Source organism: Epinephelus moara, chromosome 23, assembly GCF_006386435.1.
Source record: "Epinephelus moara isolate mb chromosome 23, YSFRI_EMoa_1.0, whole genome shotgun sequence".
Taxonomy (NCBI): Eukaryota; Metazoa; Chordata; class Actinopteri; order Perciformes; family Serranidae; genus Epinephelus; species Epinephelus moara.
The window spans coordinates 34209276-34221620 of NC_065528.1; the positions used below are offsets into that span (position 1 = coordinate 34209276).

A 12345-nucleotide genomic window follows, 5' to 3' on the forward strand; every position below is an offset into this window, starting at 1 on the left:
ACAGCACACTGTTTATAAACCAGTTTACCAGTTTAATTGCAGGAAATGTTTAGTTGTTAAGCCATTTCTCATAAGTATAGATATTCACTCTGCCTGTTGGAGAGATAGAGAGAAGATTAAAGCGTGAAACTGCAGTAAAAGATGCTGTATAAAAGACAGGCTACAACTTTTTTTCCTTGTCCCCCCCTGGAATTATCCTCTAAAATTTTACTGTTTATTGTCCCCCCCAACTATGAAATGGGATTTTCGCCCCTGTTTGTGTCTGTCTCCCCAGGGATCCCCTCCAACACAGGCCTGCCTTTGTTTTGTGCAAAGGCTATGTCCTCTGCTGGGGTGAGGTCAGCTGATGGTGACCCACCACCTGTGCCTTGCTTGCGGGTTTTTTTTTTTGACTGCTGAGATAAGAGGAACTTTATTTATCCCAAAGGGAAATTCAGTTAGGCTAAGTCAGTGAGCTCATCTCGTTGTTTTATAACTGTGGCGGTGTTGCCTTTCTTTTTGATTTGATCCTTTACCTCTTCATAAGCCTCCATGAGGATTTCTGCGTCCGACGGGGTAAAGTACGCCGCTCTTGTTGCCATGGTGAATCGGTGAATCTGTGATCGATGGTGGGGTCTATTTGAGGAAGCCGCGTGCGCGCACTGATCCAGGATTGGTTTCACCTGGCTTGATGAATCCGTGTCTGCTCATCCTGGCTTGGTCTTTGTGCAACCCATTAAGCCTGGACGCTCTTTTTTTGGATTCGTTGAACCCAGCTCAGTCATTTATCCTGGATGTTTGAATCGTACTTTTGTGCAACAGGCCCCTGGAGATCAGGATCAGGCTCAGAGTTTGTTGAGCCTGCTTTATGAAATAGGGCCCTGAAGTGTGCTTAAAGAAACCCTGGACTGAAGTGTTTGTGTATTTTTGTCTAATACTGTGTAACAGTGTGTACTTCTTGGTGTGTAATTCCTGTTAGAGGTGTAAGGACGACAGCACACATATGAATGAATGAATGAATACTGCAGTGGTGTTTATTGACATCCTGAAAACAGAGTCACTGAAATGTTCTACAGCAGTTTGTGGTCACTGATCGTTTCACAGGTTTGTTTGTTTTGATCAAAGAAGTATTAATAACGGCCAGGTAAACGTTGTCCAGGTGGTCACATGACATCGACAAAATACCAAACATGCAGTCGACATTCAGGTCAAAGTTGCCCACTCAATCAGTGGTAGTAATTTTTTACAGTGTGGGTGTGGACAGTTTGGTTCTTTATTTTTTAGAGTGTAATCGTGGACAGTTTACATGGACATGAGTCAAATTGAAAAAAGGGAAGTTGTCCTTTTTCACTTCCTGTTAAACTGAGCTCAGGTCAGTTTTCTGACCAGAGATCAGTCTGACAGGGCGAAATGTTCTGACGTGAGCTGGTTTAAATGATGATGATGATGATGATGATGAGGATGAGGATGAGGATGAGGCAGGACAGCCTTCCACTGTCCATCCCCCCTGTCCGTCTCCCTGGTTTTCAGGGGACGTTAGGGGTCCAGGGCCCCTGGATGTGTTGGCTCTGCAGGAGCCTCTGAAGCTCTTTGAACTGCTCCACCGTCTGGTCCTTCACATCCGGGTTCGAGATCTGCAGACGGATGCTGTCGGTGGACCAGCTGAGTTCTCCTGAGAACATCTCTGTCAGGATCCGAGCCACCACGGGGACCACCTGAGGAATACCAGGACCACAAGTACCACATTACAACCAGACGACCAGAATCACAAAGAGAACCAGGTCAGAACTGGATAGCAGGAGTTTGGGGACAGAACGGTTCTGTCAGTTCTCCTGAGAACAAACAAACACTTAAAGTCACCACTTTGTTTTTCGTTACCAGTTGTTTGTGTGTTGTGTGTTGTTTGTGTTTGTCTGTTGTTTACATGGTTGACAAGTTTTTAAAAATGATGGTTGGTGGAGCTGCCTTGGTTCACGTGTTGGACCAATCACTGCACGCTTACATCACTCAGGGAGAGAATCCGCTCTGAGAGACGAGTTGAAACCATCCTCTGACCTCCATTTCTGGTTCCAGCAGGTTGGACACAATAAAGAAAAGATTCTGAGAACATGAGCCGGTTACTGAAACAGCTCATGAGAACCAGGTCCCAAGAACCAGGTCATGAGAGCCAGGACATGAGAACCAGGACAGGAACCTGCCGGACCTTCAGAACATGGACGTAACCTGAATCCAGATTCAGTTAAAATTCCAGGGTCTGCGAAAAGTTTAACTGATGACCTCACACTGTGCCAGCTTCATACTGGACCCTGACTGGCTCCAGACTAGCTGTGATGTCATAAATCCTGCAGGTATGTCCTAAGGCCTGAACTACGAACTGAGCAAGGATCTGATGGTTCTGATGTGTCACTGATGACTGACTGTCACACCGTCCGTCTGAACGCTGTCACAGAGCTTCAGTCGCCTCTGTTAATGCTCCGCTTACATGACAGTATCTGTAATCTGATTACAGCAGGTCAGCGTCAGTCAACATAGTGATTTATCCCTGAGTTCACCTTTAAGTTACCTCCTAACCCCACATCCTGATCATAGTCCAGATCTCAGACCTCACATCTCAGTCCTCAGACCTCAGATCTCAGACCTCTAATGTAGTAGAAGGTAAAAATAAACGTCACAGTGAATTTGGACAGCGGATCAGTTTGGGCGCCCTCTAGTGGACGACCGTCACATGACATCACACTGACCTGGACGATGATGAGCTTCTTCTCTTTGGGTTTCTTGTCGGGCCAGTCCTCCCCGAAGCAGAAGTAGACCTCGAAGGGTGGAGGGTTTTGAGCTTCACCTTTCTGGAACGAGATCAGACCTGTGGACAGAGAGACGGAGTTTAACACCTGACTCCACCTGTCAGAAACAAGACAGTTCTCTTATTGCTCGGGATTGGTCACCTTGCAGGAAGTTGTTGAGGCTGAACACTTTGATCTTCTTCTCCCTCTCCATGGGGTTAGGCGGACCTTGTTCGGGCATGCCCGGTCCAGACCAGAAAACCTTGCACTGACAGAGGCGGACGGCGTAGATGTCCTGCTCCCAGATCTCTAGGATCAGGCCGCGGTCCATCACATCCAGCAGGGCCTCAGTGTAGAACCTTTGCTTCTGGTTCTGGATCTCAGATGTCCCCGGGAACCGGACCTGCTGCAGGGTGACGGGTCCGAACAGGTCCACCTGCTCCGGGGTTGGCTCCAGGTGTCCGTAGTACAACCGGCAGCCCTGAGGGTTACTGACGGTGAGGGAGCCCATCGTCCGGCCCCGGTACTGGAACTTCAAGTCCAGATCTGTTACTATGGCAACACACAATTATTACATGAGTTACCACAGTGACACAAAGTTATTTTATGTGTTACTATGGTGACACAAAGTTCATACTGTTGGTCTAAAGTTCAGTTCAGATTGGTTCTTCCGCTCCACTGCAGCTCAGTGACAGAACACGGTGAAAGACCACAGAACACAAACTGCACTCCTGGTCTACTGGTCTCTTGGTCTACTGGACCGCTGGCTCTGATTGACTTCCTGTTTTCTTGCTGGTAAAACCAGAACCTCAGAGGTCGGAGGTCATACTCACGTGGGATGCTGCTCAGCAGGTCGTACTTGCAGGGTTGGTGGTTCTGAGGGTCCCCCTGGTTCTGGACGTCCCCCATGCTGCTGGCCTCCATTGAAGCTGGCTGGGGGGGACCAGAGGCAGCTGAAGGGGGGAGAGAACTCAGGTCCTGGAGTCCATTAGGGTGTCCTACAGGATGGACGAAGCTCCCCTGATCCACCATCCCACTCTGAGCCTGGAGGTCAGAGGTCATGGGGAGGTCAGAGTTCATGGGGAGGCCTCTGTCGGGGAGGAGAGGTACTGGGATCACATGTGGAAGTCCAAATGACCCGTTGGAGGACATACTGAAGTGGTCCACATCTGAATGAGGTGGAAAGGAGTTGAAGGAGGCGGAGTCACTGGTCCTAGGGTCTGAAGAGAGATGACATCATCATATTACATCATCACATGACATCGTCTCCATCAGCCGTGTCTACTCCTTCACATCGACACACACTCCCATTTCTGCAATACAACTCACATTGCCATCTGCCCGCTGAACTACCATTGGCTCTAGGTCATTCAGAGTACCATGGGTTCTAGATCCTTCAGACTACAATGGGTTCTAGAGCCTTCAGACTGTCATGGGTTCTAGATCTGTCAGACTACTAGAGCCTTCAGACAACAAAGGGTTCTCGATCCTTCAGACTACCATGGCGTCTACATCCTTCAGAGTACAATGGGTTCTGGAGCCTTCTCACTACAATGAGTTCTAGATCCTTCAGACTACAATGGCCTCTAGGTCCTTCAGACTACCATGGGTTCTATAGCCTTCAGACTAGTACAGGCTCTAGATCCTTCAGACTACCATGGGTTCTACATCCTTCAGACTAAAATGGGTTTCTGGAACTTTCAGACTACCATGGGTTTTAGATCCTTCAGCCACGATGGGTTCTAGGCAGAGCGTAAAATTAACACCTGCCAAGCGCCAATGGCGGGTAAAAAATTAGTTTGGCGTGTAAAACAAAAACACACGCCCGCCAGTGGCCGATGGAAAATTTTGAATTGCATGTGAGTTTTTGTTTTCATACTTTCGACCATTTCTGCCGACTGCCAGGCTATTTTGACCCTCGCGGCACGCTGTACTTGTGTTGTGATTTGGTACGACGGGAACGGCGTGACGTCAGCTACTAGAGTTCTATTCATTCCCTTTGTTTGAAGAAGCACAGCGGGAAAAGCGTATTGAGGAAGATGTGGCGACACATTCCCGGCGTGAAGCCACCACAAACAAAAAGGATAAACAAAGAGGTAGGAGACGATCAAGAAGAGGAACAGACAGCAAAACGGAGTAATGTCACTATACGACATTTCAAAGAAAACTGGAAAATTGATGAGGCTGGCCAACCTCGGTCCTGGCTGACTTACGACCCAAAAAAACACAACATGAGCTGCAGCCTTTGCCGCAAATACACGAAGGATAAACAGAAGCAAAACCCATTCGTTGTTGGCACAACGAACATGAAATTGGAAAGTATTAAGGACCATGAAAAGTCAAAATGCCACAGTGACAGCTTAAAAACCTTGCAGCCTGTGAGCATAACCCGTGTCATCAAGTCAGTGACAGCTATACCAGACCCAACAAAACGAAAACTTTTCACCATGTTCAGGACCGTACACGCATTGGCAAAGAAGGGAAGGCCGATGGCCGACTTCGAGTGGATCTGCGAGTAAGTGTTTTAACTCTTAAGTTACTGTAAAATTTGTGGGAACTGTTGTATATTAGTTAACGTAACGTAAATGTCAATGACGCTTTTCATCGGCTACTGTCTCCTGTTTACGTTACCTTATGAACGCTAACGTTCAGTAATATGTAACGTTACACTCAGTCGCACACAGTAGCAGTCCTGAGCTACAGTTTGAGCAATGTTTGTGTAACCGGCACCAGATCTAGGGTATCTGGACCTGTCCATGTGATACATGTGATTTTAGACCGCATCATTTGCATTAGATATTCAGGTGACATTCACTTTGTCCACACTAATTATAATATTTTTCTCTTCTTATCTTTTTAGGCTGGATGAAATGAAAGAGCTGCCAGTAGGGAAAACCTATAGGAATAAAGTAGAGGCAAGAGTGTTCCTCCATTATATAGCAGACATGGAAAGAAAAAAAATTGAAGACAGATTGGGGAGGGCGAAATTTATTAGTATAATGAGTGATGGCTCAACAGATAGTGCTGTAAAGGAGCAGGAGATGGTCTATGTTAGAAGCAGTGTGGGGGGAAAAATTGAGTCCAAATTTGTTGGGATTGATGCAGTTGACAAGGCAGATGCAGAAAACATAACAAAGGCCATCAAAGATGTCATGGATAAGGTCAGTCAACAGTGGGAAGTTAAGCTTGTGGCAGTAGCCACTGATGGAGCTGCAGTGATGGTTGGAGTGAGGACAGGGGTGGTCCAGCGTCTGAGGAGAGACAGACCATATCTAGTTGGAGTACACTGTATGGCGCACAGGTTGGAGCTAAGCTTTAAAGATTCGGTAAAAAACATAGTCCTTTTCAAAAAAGTAGAAGAGCTCCTCACAGGCCTGTACACTTTCTACCATGTTAGTCCCTTAAATCGCTCTCACCTCAAGAACAGCTTTGCAGCACTGAAATTGGCACCTATCATGCCCACAAGAGTCGGTGGCACAAGGTGGGTGGCCCACCTCCTATGTGCCATTGACCACTTCCTGAGAGGCTACCCAGCCATAATGCATCACTTAAACGGGGTAAGGCTCATATTTCAAAATGTTGATGAAAACCTCTCTCTGTCACACTCTCTCTCTCTCTCTCTCTCTCTCTCTTTCTCACAAACACACTCACTCACTCACACTGGCATATTAACATTTACACAAAGTATTGAATAACTACTTAGTTGTAGTTGTGTGATATTTTCATTAGCAACAAAATAACAAAGATAAACAAACAAAATCACATTTTGCCATGGTATTTGAACTCATTAGACTGACCATTTGTGTGTGTGCCTGCACATCTGCAATTTCAGATCACATCCCCAGACGTTCAAGGTGTAAGTGCTGTGCAGCAGTGCAAAGCGAAGAGCTTCAGTGCAACTGCCAAGGAAGCTGTTGTGCTTAGATTCAGTGGGTTCCTACATGACACACTGAGCCATCTCAGCAGAGTATCAGAGAGACTGCAGAAGTCGGACATCTCCATCGCTGACGCCCACAGTTGTCTGAGCTCCACACATGCTGTATTGGAGAGTTACAAGACCAGGTATGGCTTTTTTATGATAATGTTTTGCTCAGTGTGCAAATAAATACTAGATACATTTGTGTAGTGTAGTAAGGAAAAAGTGTAGTATAGTGAAGTGGGATTTTGAATCATCAGAGCAGGACCAATGATGAAAGCCACCCAGGACGGAGTGTTCAAGGGAGTTTCCCTGACAAGTGGAAGGGCCAGGTCCAGGGGTCAGGAAGGTGAAGATAGGTTCCTCATCTCAGCTCAGTGGACAGAACAACTAAGTCTATTAAGACATCACTGCCAGTATGTAACAAAGTTCTAAAACATTCCCTTTTCATATCTTTCAGATTTTGGTGATGCACAAATTGATGTGCTCGCTGACCACTTCTCCCCTGTTCTATCGTCTCCTGAACACATCCCCGATGAGTGGACCCTGCTCAAAGCCAGACTTTACCTTGAGCCACAGCTGCTGACAACCCTGACCTGGGAGGATGTCAACCGGCTTCATAGGGACACCTGTCCTAACGTCCTGGAACTGATAGACCTCATCCTCACCATCCCTGCATCAACCGCCGACTGCGAGAGGGGCTTTAACATCATGAAAGTGGTGAAATCAGACTGGCGGTCAAGCTTAAAGGCAGACACACTGTCTGACCTTCTGCTTATGCAGCTCTCATCTCCACCCATTTCTGAGTTTGATCCCAGTGCTGCTGTCGAGTTGTGGCACACTGACTGCATAAGAGGTCGGAGGCCTAATTTTAAGGATTGTTCTAAGCAGGTTGCTGACACAGACTCAGACATGTCTGACTCTGAGGCTGATGATGTGGTGATTACCTGAGCCACAAGGACAGTAGAGTCGAGGAGGCCTACCTTTAAAAAAAAAAGGCAGATGCAAATGCACTTGTATTCATATAGCATTCTAGAAAAATATCTATGGTCTGTGGAGTTCATTTCATTTAGACTCAATCTCAGTTGATGTTTTTTTCATTCTTTTCCCTTTTCCTGCGGGTTAAACGGAACGTTCCTGTTAAAGCTGTGAGACAGACATTTGGCTCACTCAGTCAATGTAAAAGGTTGCACTTTTGAATATTTTTAATACATGATGATGCAGCAGTCACCTTGAAATGAAATATAACCTAATAAAATAGCAATAATCTAATTGTGTCTGTACATAACTGTATTCTTTAAGTGATGCTTAAGTTGGATTTTCATAATAAAAACTTATGGTAATTATTTTAAATCAAATAAGGCATGATTTTTTTATTTGGTCGGTGAAAAATATTTTTGGCCGGTAAATTTTTGGAGGTCACTAGCCAATGGCAGGTGAGGTAAAAAGTTAATTTTACACCCTGGTTCTAGGTCCTTTAGATTACCATGGGTTCTAGATCCTTCAGACCACCATGGGTTCTAGATCCTTCAGACCACCATGGGTTCTGGACCCTTCAGATTAAAGTGGCCTCTAAATCCTTCAGACTACAACGGATTCTAGATCCTTCAGACTACCATGGCGTCTAGATCCTTTCAGACCACCATAGCCATGATATCCTTCAGACTACCATGGGTTGTAGATCCTTCAGACTGCAATGCATTCTAGATCCTTCAGACTACCATGGGTTGGAGATCCTTCAGACAACCAGGGGTCTAGATCCTTCAGACCACCATGGGTTCTATACCCTTCAGACCACCCTGGGTTCTAGATCCCTCAGACTACCATGGGTTCTAGATCCTTCAGACCACCATGGCGACTACATCCTCAGGACCACCATGGGTTCCAGATCCTTCAGACTACGATGGCCTCTAGGTACTTCAGACTACAATAGGTTCTAAAGCCTTCACACCACAATGGGTTCTCGATCTTTCAGACTGCAATGGGTTCTAGATCTTTCAGACTACCATGGGTTCTAGATCCTTCAGACTACCATAGGTTCTAGATCCTTCAAACTACCATGGCCTCTAGATCGTTCAGACTACAATGGGTTCTGGAATTTACAGATTACCATGGGCTCTAAAGCCCTAAGACTACCATGGGTTCTAGATCCTTGACCCTTCTGGATTCTAGTTCCTTCAGATTACCATTGCTTCTAGATCCTTCAGACTTCAATGGGTTCTAGATCCTTCAGCCTTTAATAGGTTCTAAATCCTTCAGACTGCCATGGGTTCTTGATCATTCAGACCACCAGGGGTTCTAGATCCTTCAGCCCACCATGGGTTCTAGATCCTTCAGACCACAATGGGTTCTAGATCCTTCAGACCACCATGGGTTCTAGTCCCTTCAGACTACAATGGGTTCTGGATCCTTCAGATCACCATGGGTTCTAGACCCTTCAGACTACAATGGGTACTAGATCCTTCACACTACAATGGGATCTAGAGCCTTCAGACTACAATGGGTTTTAGATCTTTCAGACCACCATGGATTCTAGATACTTCAAACTACAATGGGTTCTAGTTCTTTTCAGACCACCATGGGTTCTAGATCCTTTCAGACCACCATGGGTTCTAGATCCTTCAGACTATCGTGTATGTGTGTGTGTGTGTGCGTCTCGTCTCTGATGATCAGAATTTTTTGGATGCTATGGTGTTTCCATGGAGACGATGAAGACTTACTGATGCTGAGGTCCATCAGGTTCGGCATCTGAGAAAAGAACAGATTGTTGTTGTCAGTCAGCTGATCGACGAGTGAAGTGTGTTTGTACCTGTGACACATTTGTTCCTCACCTCTTCATCATCATCATCGCCAGCGTCTGAAACAGGAAGCAAAACATTAAAGATAGAAACCTTTAGTAAATACATATCATCATCGTCATCATCATCAGTATTTCCCCATGGTTTACAGCCTTGGGGGGGGGGGGGGGGTGGTGGTGGTGGTGTTATTATTTAAATGACAACGCTTGAATGCAACACAGGCTCCGCTCCAATTACTGGTGTCAGAAAATGTATCAAAATAAAATACATGTATTTTGTATTTTCAAATACAGAAAATACTTTTTTCTTTTTAGCAGCAACCCGCAGCTCTATAGGTCTATTCACAAAGCTTTTCGTGAATAACTCAAAAAGTCCTTGACCAAAAATGCTCAACATTTGCATACTGCAACTAGAGACCATGAGTAACTATACAAGGAAGAATGCCCACGATTCGTCCATAGGTAGCGCTATACTAACCGATTCAAATGTTTTTGTGAATAACTCAAAAAGTCCTTGACCAAGAATGCTCAAAATTGACATGCTGCAATTAGAGACCACAAGTAACTATGCCAGAAAGAACAACCATGATTCATCTATTAATGGTGTGACAGTAGCAAATTTGGTCGCAGCAATTGCAAATTTGTGCTTGTTTTCTCATAATTTGGTGTAGCAGAGTATTCAGGTTTGGGCTATAGGATATACACAGTTAATAACACAGTTAACATAAGCATCGCTAGCTTGATATTATAACTATCATCACCATGTATTTATACAATAGGCTATGTAGCCAGACCCAGACATAAATCATACATCAAGCCAGTTGACATCTGTCACACTCAGATAAAATATTTACCTTGACAGACAATCTGTTGAACTTGGAAGACGTGAGCAGCAAGGTAGTCTACTGGTAGTGTGGGTCCATCCACGTGAGCAGCATGCCTGCAAGTCTAGTCTAGCTGTGCTGTGAACTGTCCACCAACGGCAGCTACTGTAGCTAGTTCACTTGTTTGCTGTCTTACTTGGAGCCTTTGCAGCCATGAGTTCAACTTTTTTCAAATGAAGAAGAGAAAAAAAAGCTAGGGACATGTAGGCTACCCTAAAATATTATTTATTGATTCAGATTTAGATTCAGACAACTTCATTGATCCCACGTGAGGCAATTCATTTGTAGCATACTCATCCCAAGCATCAACCACAACAACATACAGTTTCCTATGTTATGCACAGTCCAGTGAAACAGACCACTAGGTCACTGAAGGGCACATTGAATGGCCCAAAAAAACATAGATAAAAAAAACAAAACAAAAAAAAAGTAAAAAATATTGTTACATCCAATATTATAAGAATATGTAGCCTGTTATTTTTGTTTTTTGATTCGTGGAGAAACTCAAAAGTATTTTGTTACAAATTACATTTGCTTTTTATCGGCCATTTCAAATACAAATTACAAAATACTCAAATGTAATTTAAATACGAATTTTACATACAAGTAATAGAAATACTGCCCATCCCTGTGTACAGTGCCGTGCTACGCTGCTGTGCGAGCGCCGTTTTTGACTGTGAGTAACAGCAGTGTTTTAATGGTCATTTACACACTGTCCATAACAATAACTGTCAGGTAACAAACTGCGTTGGGCTCGGGTCGGGTTCGGACTTAAAAATCAGAAAGTCTGTCGGGTTTGGGTCGGGCTCGGTTATAATTGTCTCGGACTTGGGTCAGGTTTGGTCACGAAAAAGTGTGTGTGCGCACGTGTCTGTGTGTGTGTGTGTGTGTGAGCACGTCTGTGTGTGTGTGTGCGCGCGCATCGGGACCAAACGCCACCGTGCACGATACAGACAGCAGAGGACAACTGTAAAGGTGCGACATGCCATAAGATAAATGACATCAGACACCTGACACACCTAGACTCAGGTTTCATCTGGTTCTTTATTCTATGATGACAACATGATGACATCATAACCTCAGAGTGAGCGTGCTCACCTATGTTCCCGCTCTGCTCACACACCTCGTAGATTTTGTACGGCTGCACCGGAGTTTCTTTGGTGCCGTCGTACTTTAGCTGAAACTCTCGACTTTTGTTTAGAGCGCAGCGAAGGTTTGCTTTCCACTTGGCAGGGTCGGGTTCGTCCACGCCTTCCTGATATTTACCTGTCTCCAGAGCCCACGCCTGTAAGACACATGGAAGGGTTTACACACACCTTTTACATTACAAACTGTCTGTAAGACACAGAGAAGGGTTTACATTCACCGCCTTACACTACAAACTGCCTGTAAGACACAGAGAAGGGTTTACATACACCTTTTACACTACAAACTGCCTGTAAGACACAGAGAAGGGTTAACATTCACCGCCTTACACTACAAACTGCCTATAAGACACAGAGAAGGGTTTACATGCACCTGTAGTTTGTTTATGCTAAGCTGAGCTAACAGCTGCTGTTCAGAGATGATGTCATGTGACTCAGAGAGGAAGAAGAGAAGAAGAAGAAGTGAAGATGATCAAACAAGTGAAGAAGAGTTTGTTAAAACTTTTTACAGTGTGGAGTCGGACGCTGCTGTGATGTCACTAACAGGAAACACTGAAGCAGAAGCAGTGACCACTGAAAGAGGAAGTGACATCAGCAGGTCATGTTTTACACTGGAGAAACTCGTCTGAACAAAAAGACTGTCAGGCGGCGTGTTGTGTTCAGGTGTCTGATGATGGTGTGTTGTGTTCAGGTGTCTGATGATGACGTGTTGTGTTCAGGTGTATGATGATGGCGTGTTGTGTTCAGGTGTCTGATGACGGCGTGTTGTGTTCAGGTGTCTGAGGATGGTGTGTTGTGTTCAGGTGTCTGATGATGGTGTGTTGTGTTCAGGTGTCTGATGATG

At 45.1% G+C, this 12345-nt stretch overlaps 2 protein-coding genes across 3 annotated transcripts in view; one reads left to right on the top strand and one right to left on the bottom strand.

Annotated features, from left to right (window-relative positions):
* Nucleotides 1-1328: 1328 nt before the first annotated feature.
* irf5 (interferon regulatory factor 5) overlaps nt 1329-12345 on the bottom strand; it is a 12192-nt gene continuing 1175 nt past the window's right edge. Inside the window, exons 2-8 of the mRNA XM_050036885.1 lie at nt 11455-11646; nt 9507-9532; nt 9396-9423; nt 3593-3979; nt 2922-3311; nt 2721-2839; nt 1329-1694 (exon numbers count right to left, since the gene is read on the bottom strand). Coding sequence (XP_049892842.1) covers nt 1506-1694; nt 2721-2839; nt 2922-3311; nt 3593-3979; nt 9396-9423; nt 9507-9532; nt 11455-11646 — 1331 coding nt within the window. The 3' untranslated portion in view covers nt 1329-1505. The remainder of the gene's footprint in view (nt 1695-2720; nt 2840-2921; nt 3312-3592; nt 3980-9395; nt 9424-9506; nt 9533-11454; nt 11647-12345) is intronic.
* Nucleotides 3989-9385, top strand: LOC126385020 (zinc finger protein 862-like). 2 transcript variants are annotated; one of them, XM_050036508.1, is made up of 3 exons: nt 3989-6316; nt 6592-6821; nt 7136-9385. In XM_050036508.1, exons 1-3 carry the CDS (start codon nt 5630-5632, stop codon nt 7143-7145), a joined length of 927 nt encoding a protein of 308 aa, XP_049892465.1. In that variant the 5' UTR covers nt 3989-5629; the 3' UTR covers nt 7146-9385. The 2 variants fall into 2 exon arrangements, with proteins under 2 accessions (XP_049892465.1, XP_049892466.1); XM_050036509.1 differs by lacking the exon at nt 3989-6316 and having other exon boundaries at nt 6563-6821.

Excerpts from the sequence above, each read along its gene's own strand:
- LOC126385020 (XM_050036508.1), top strand. The coding sequence starts at position 5,630 with ATGAAAGAGCTGCCAGTAGGGAAAACCTATAGGAATAAAGTAGAGGCA. Across the intron at positions 6,317-6,591 it reads TAATGCATCACTTAAACGGG|ATCACATCCCCAGACGTTCA; the intron begins GTAAGGCTCATA and ends CTGCAATTTCAG.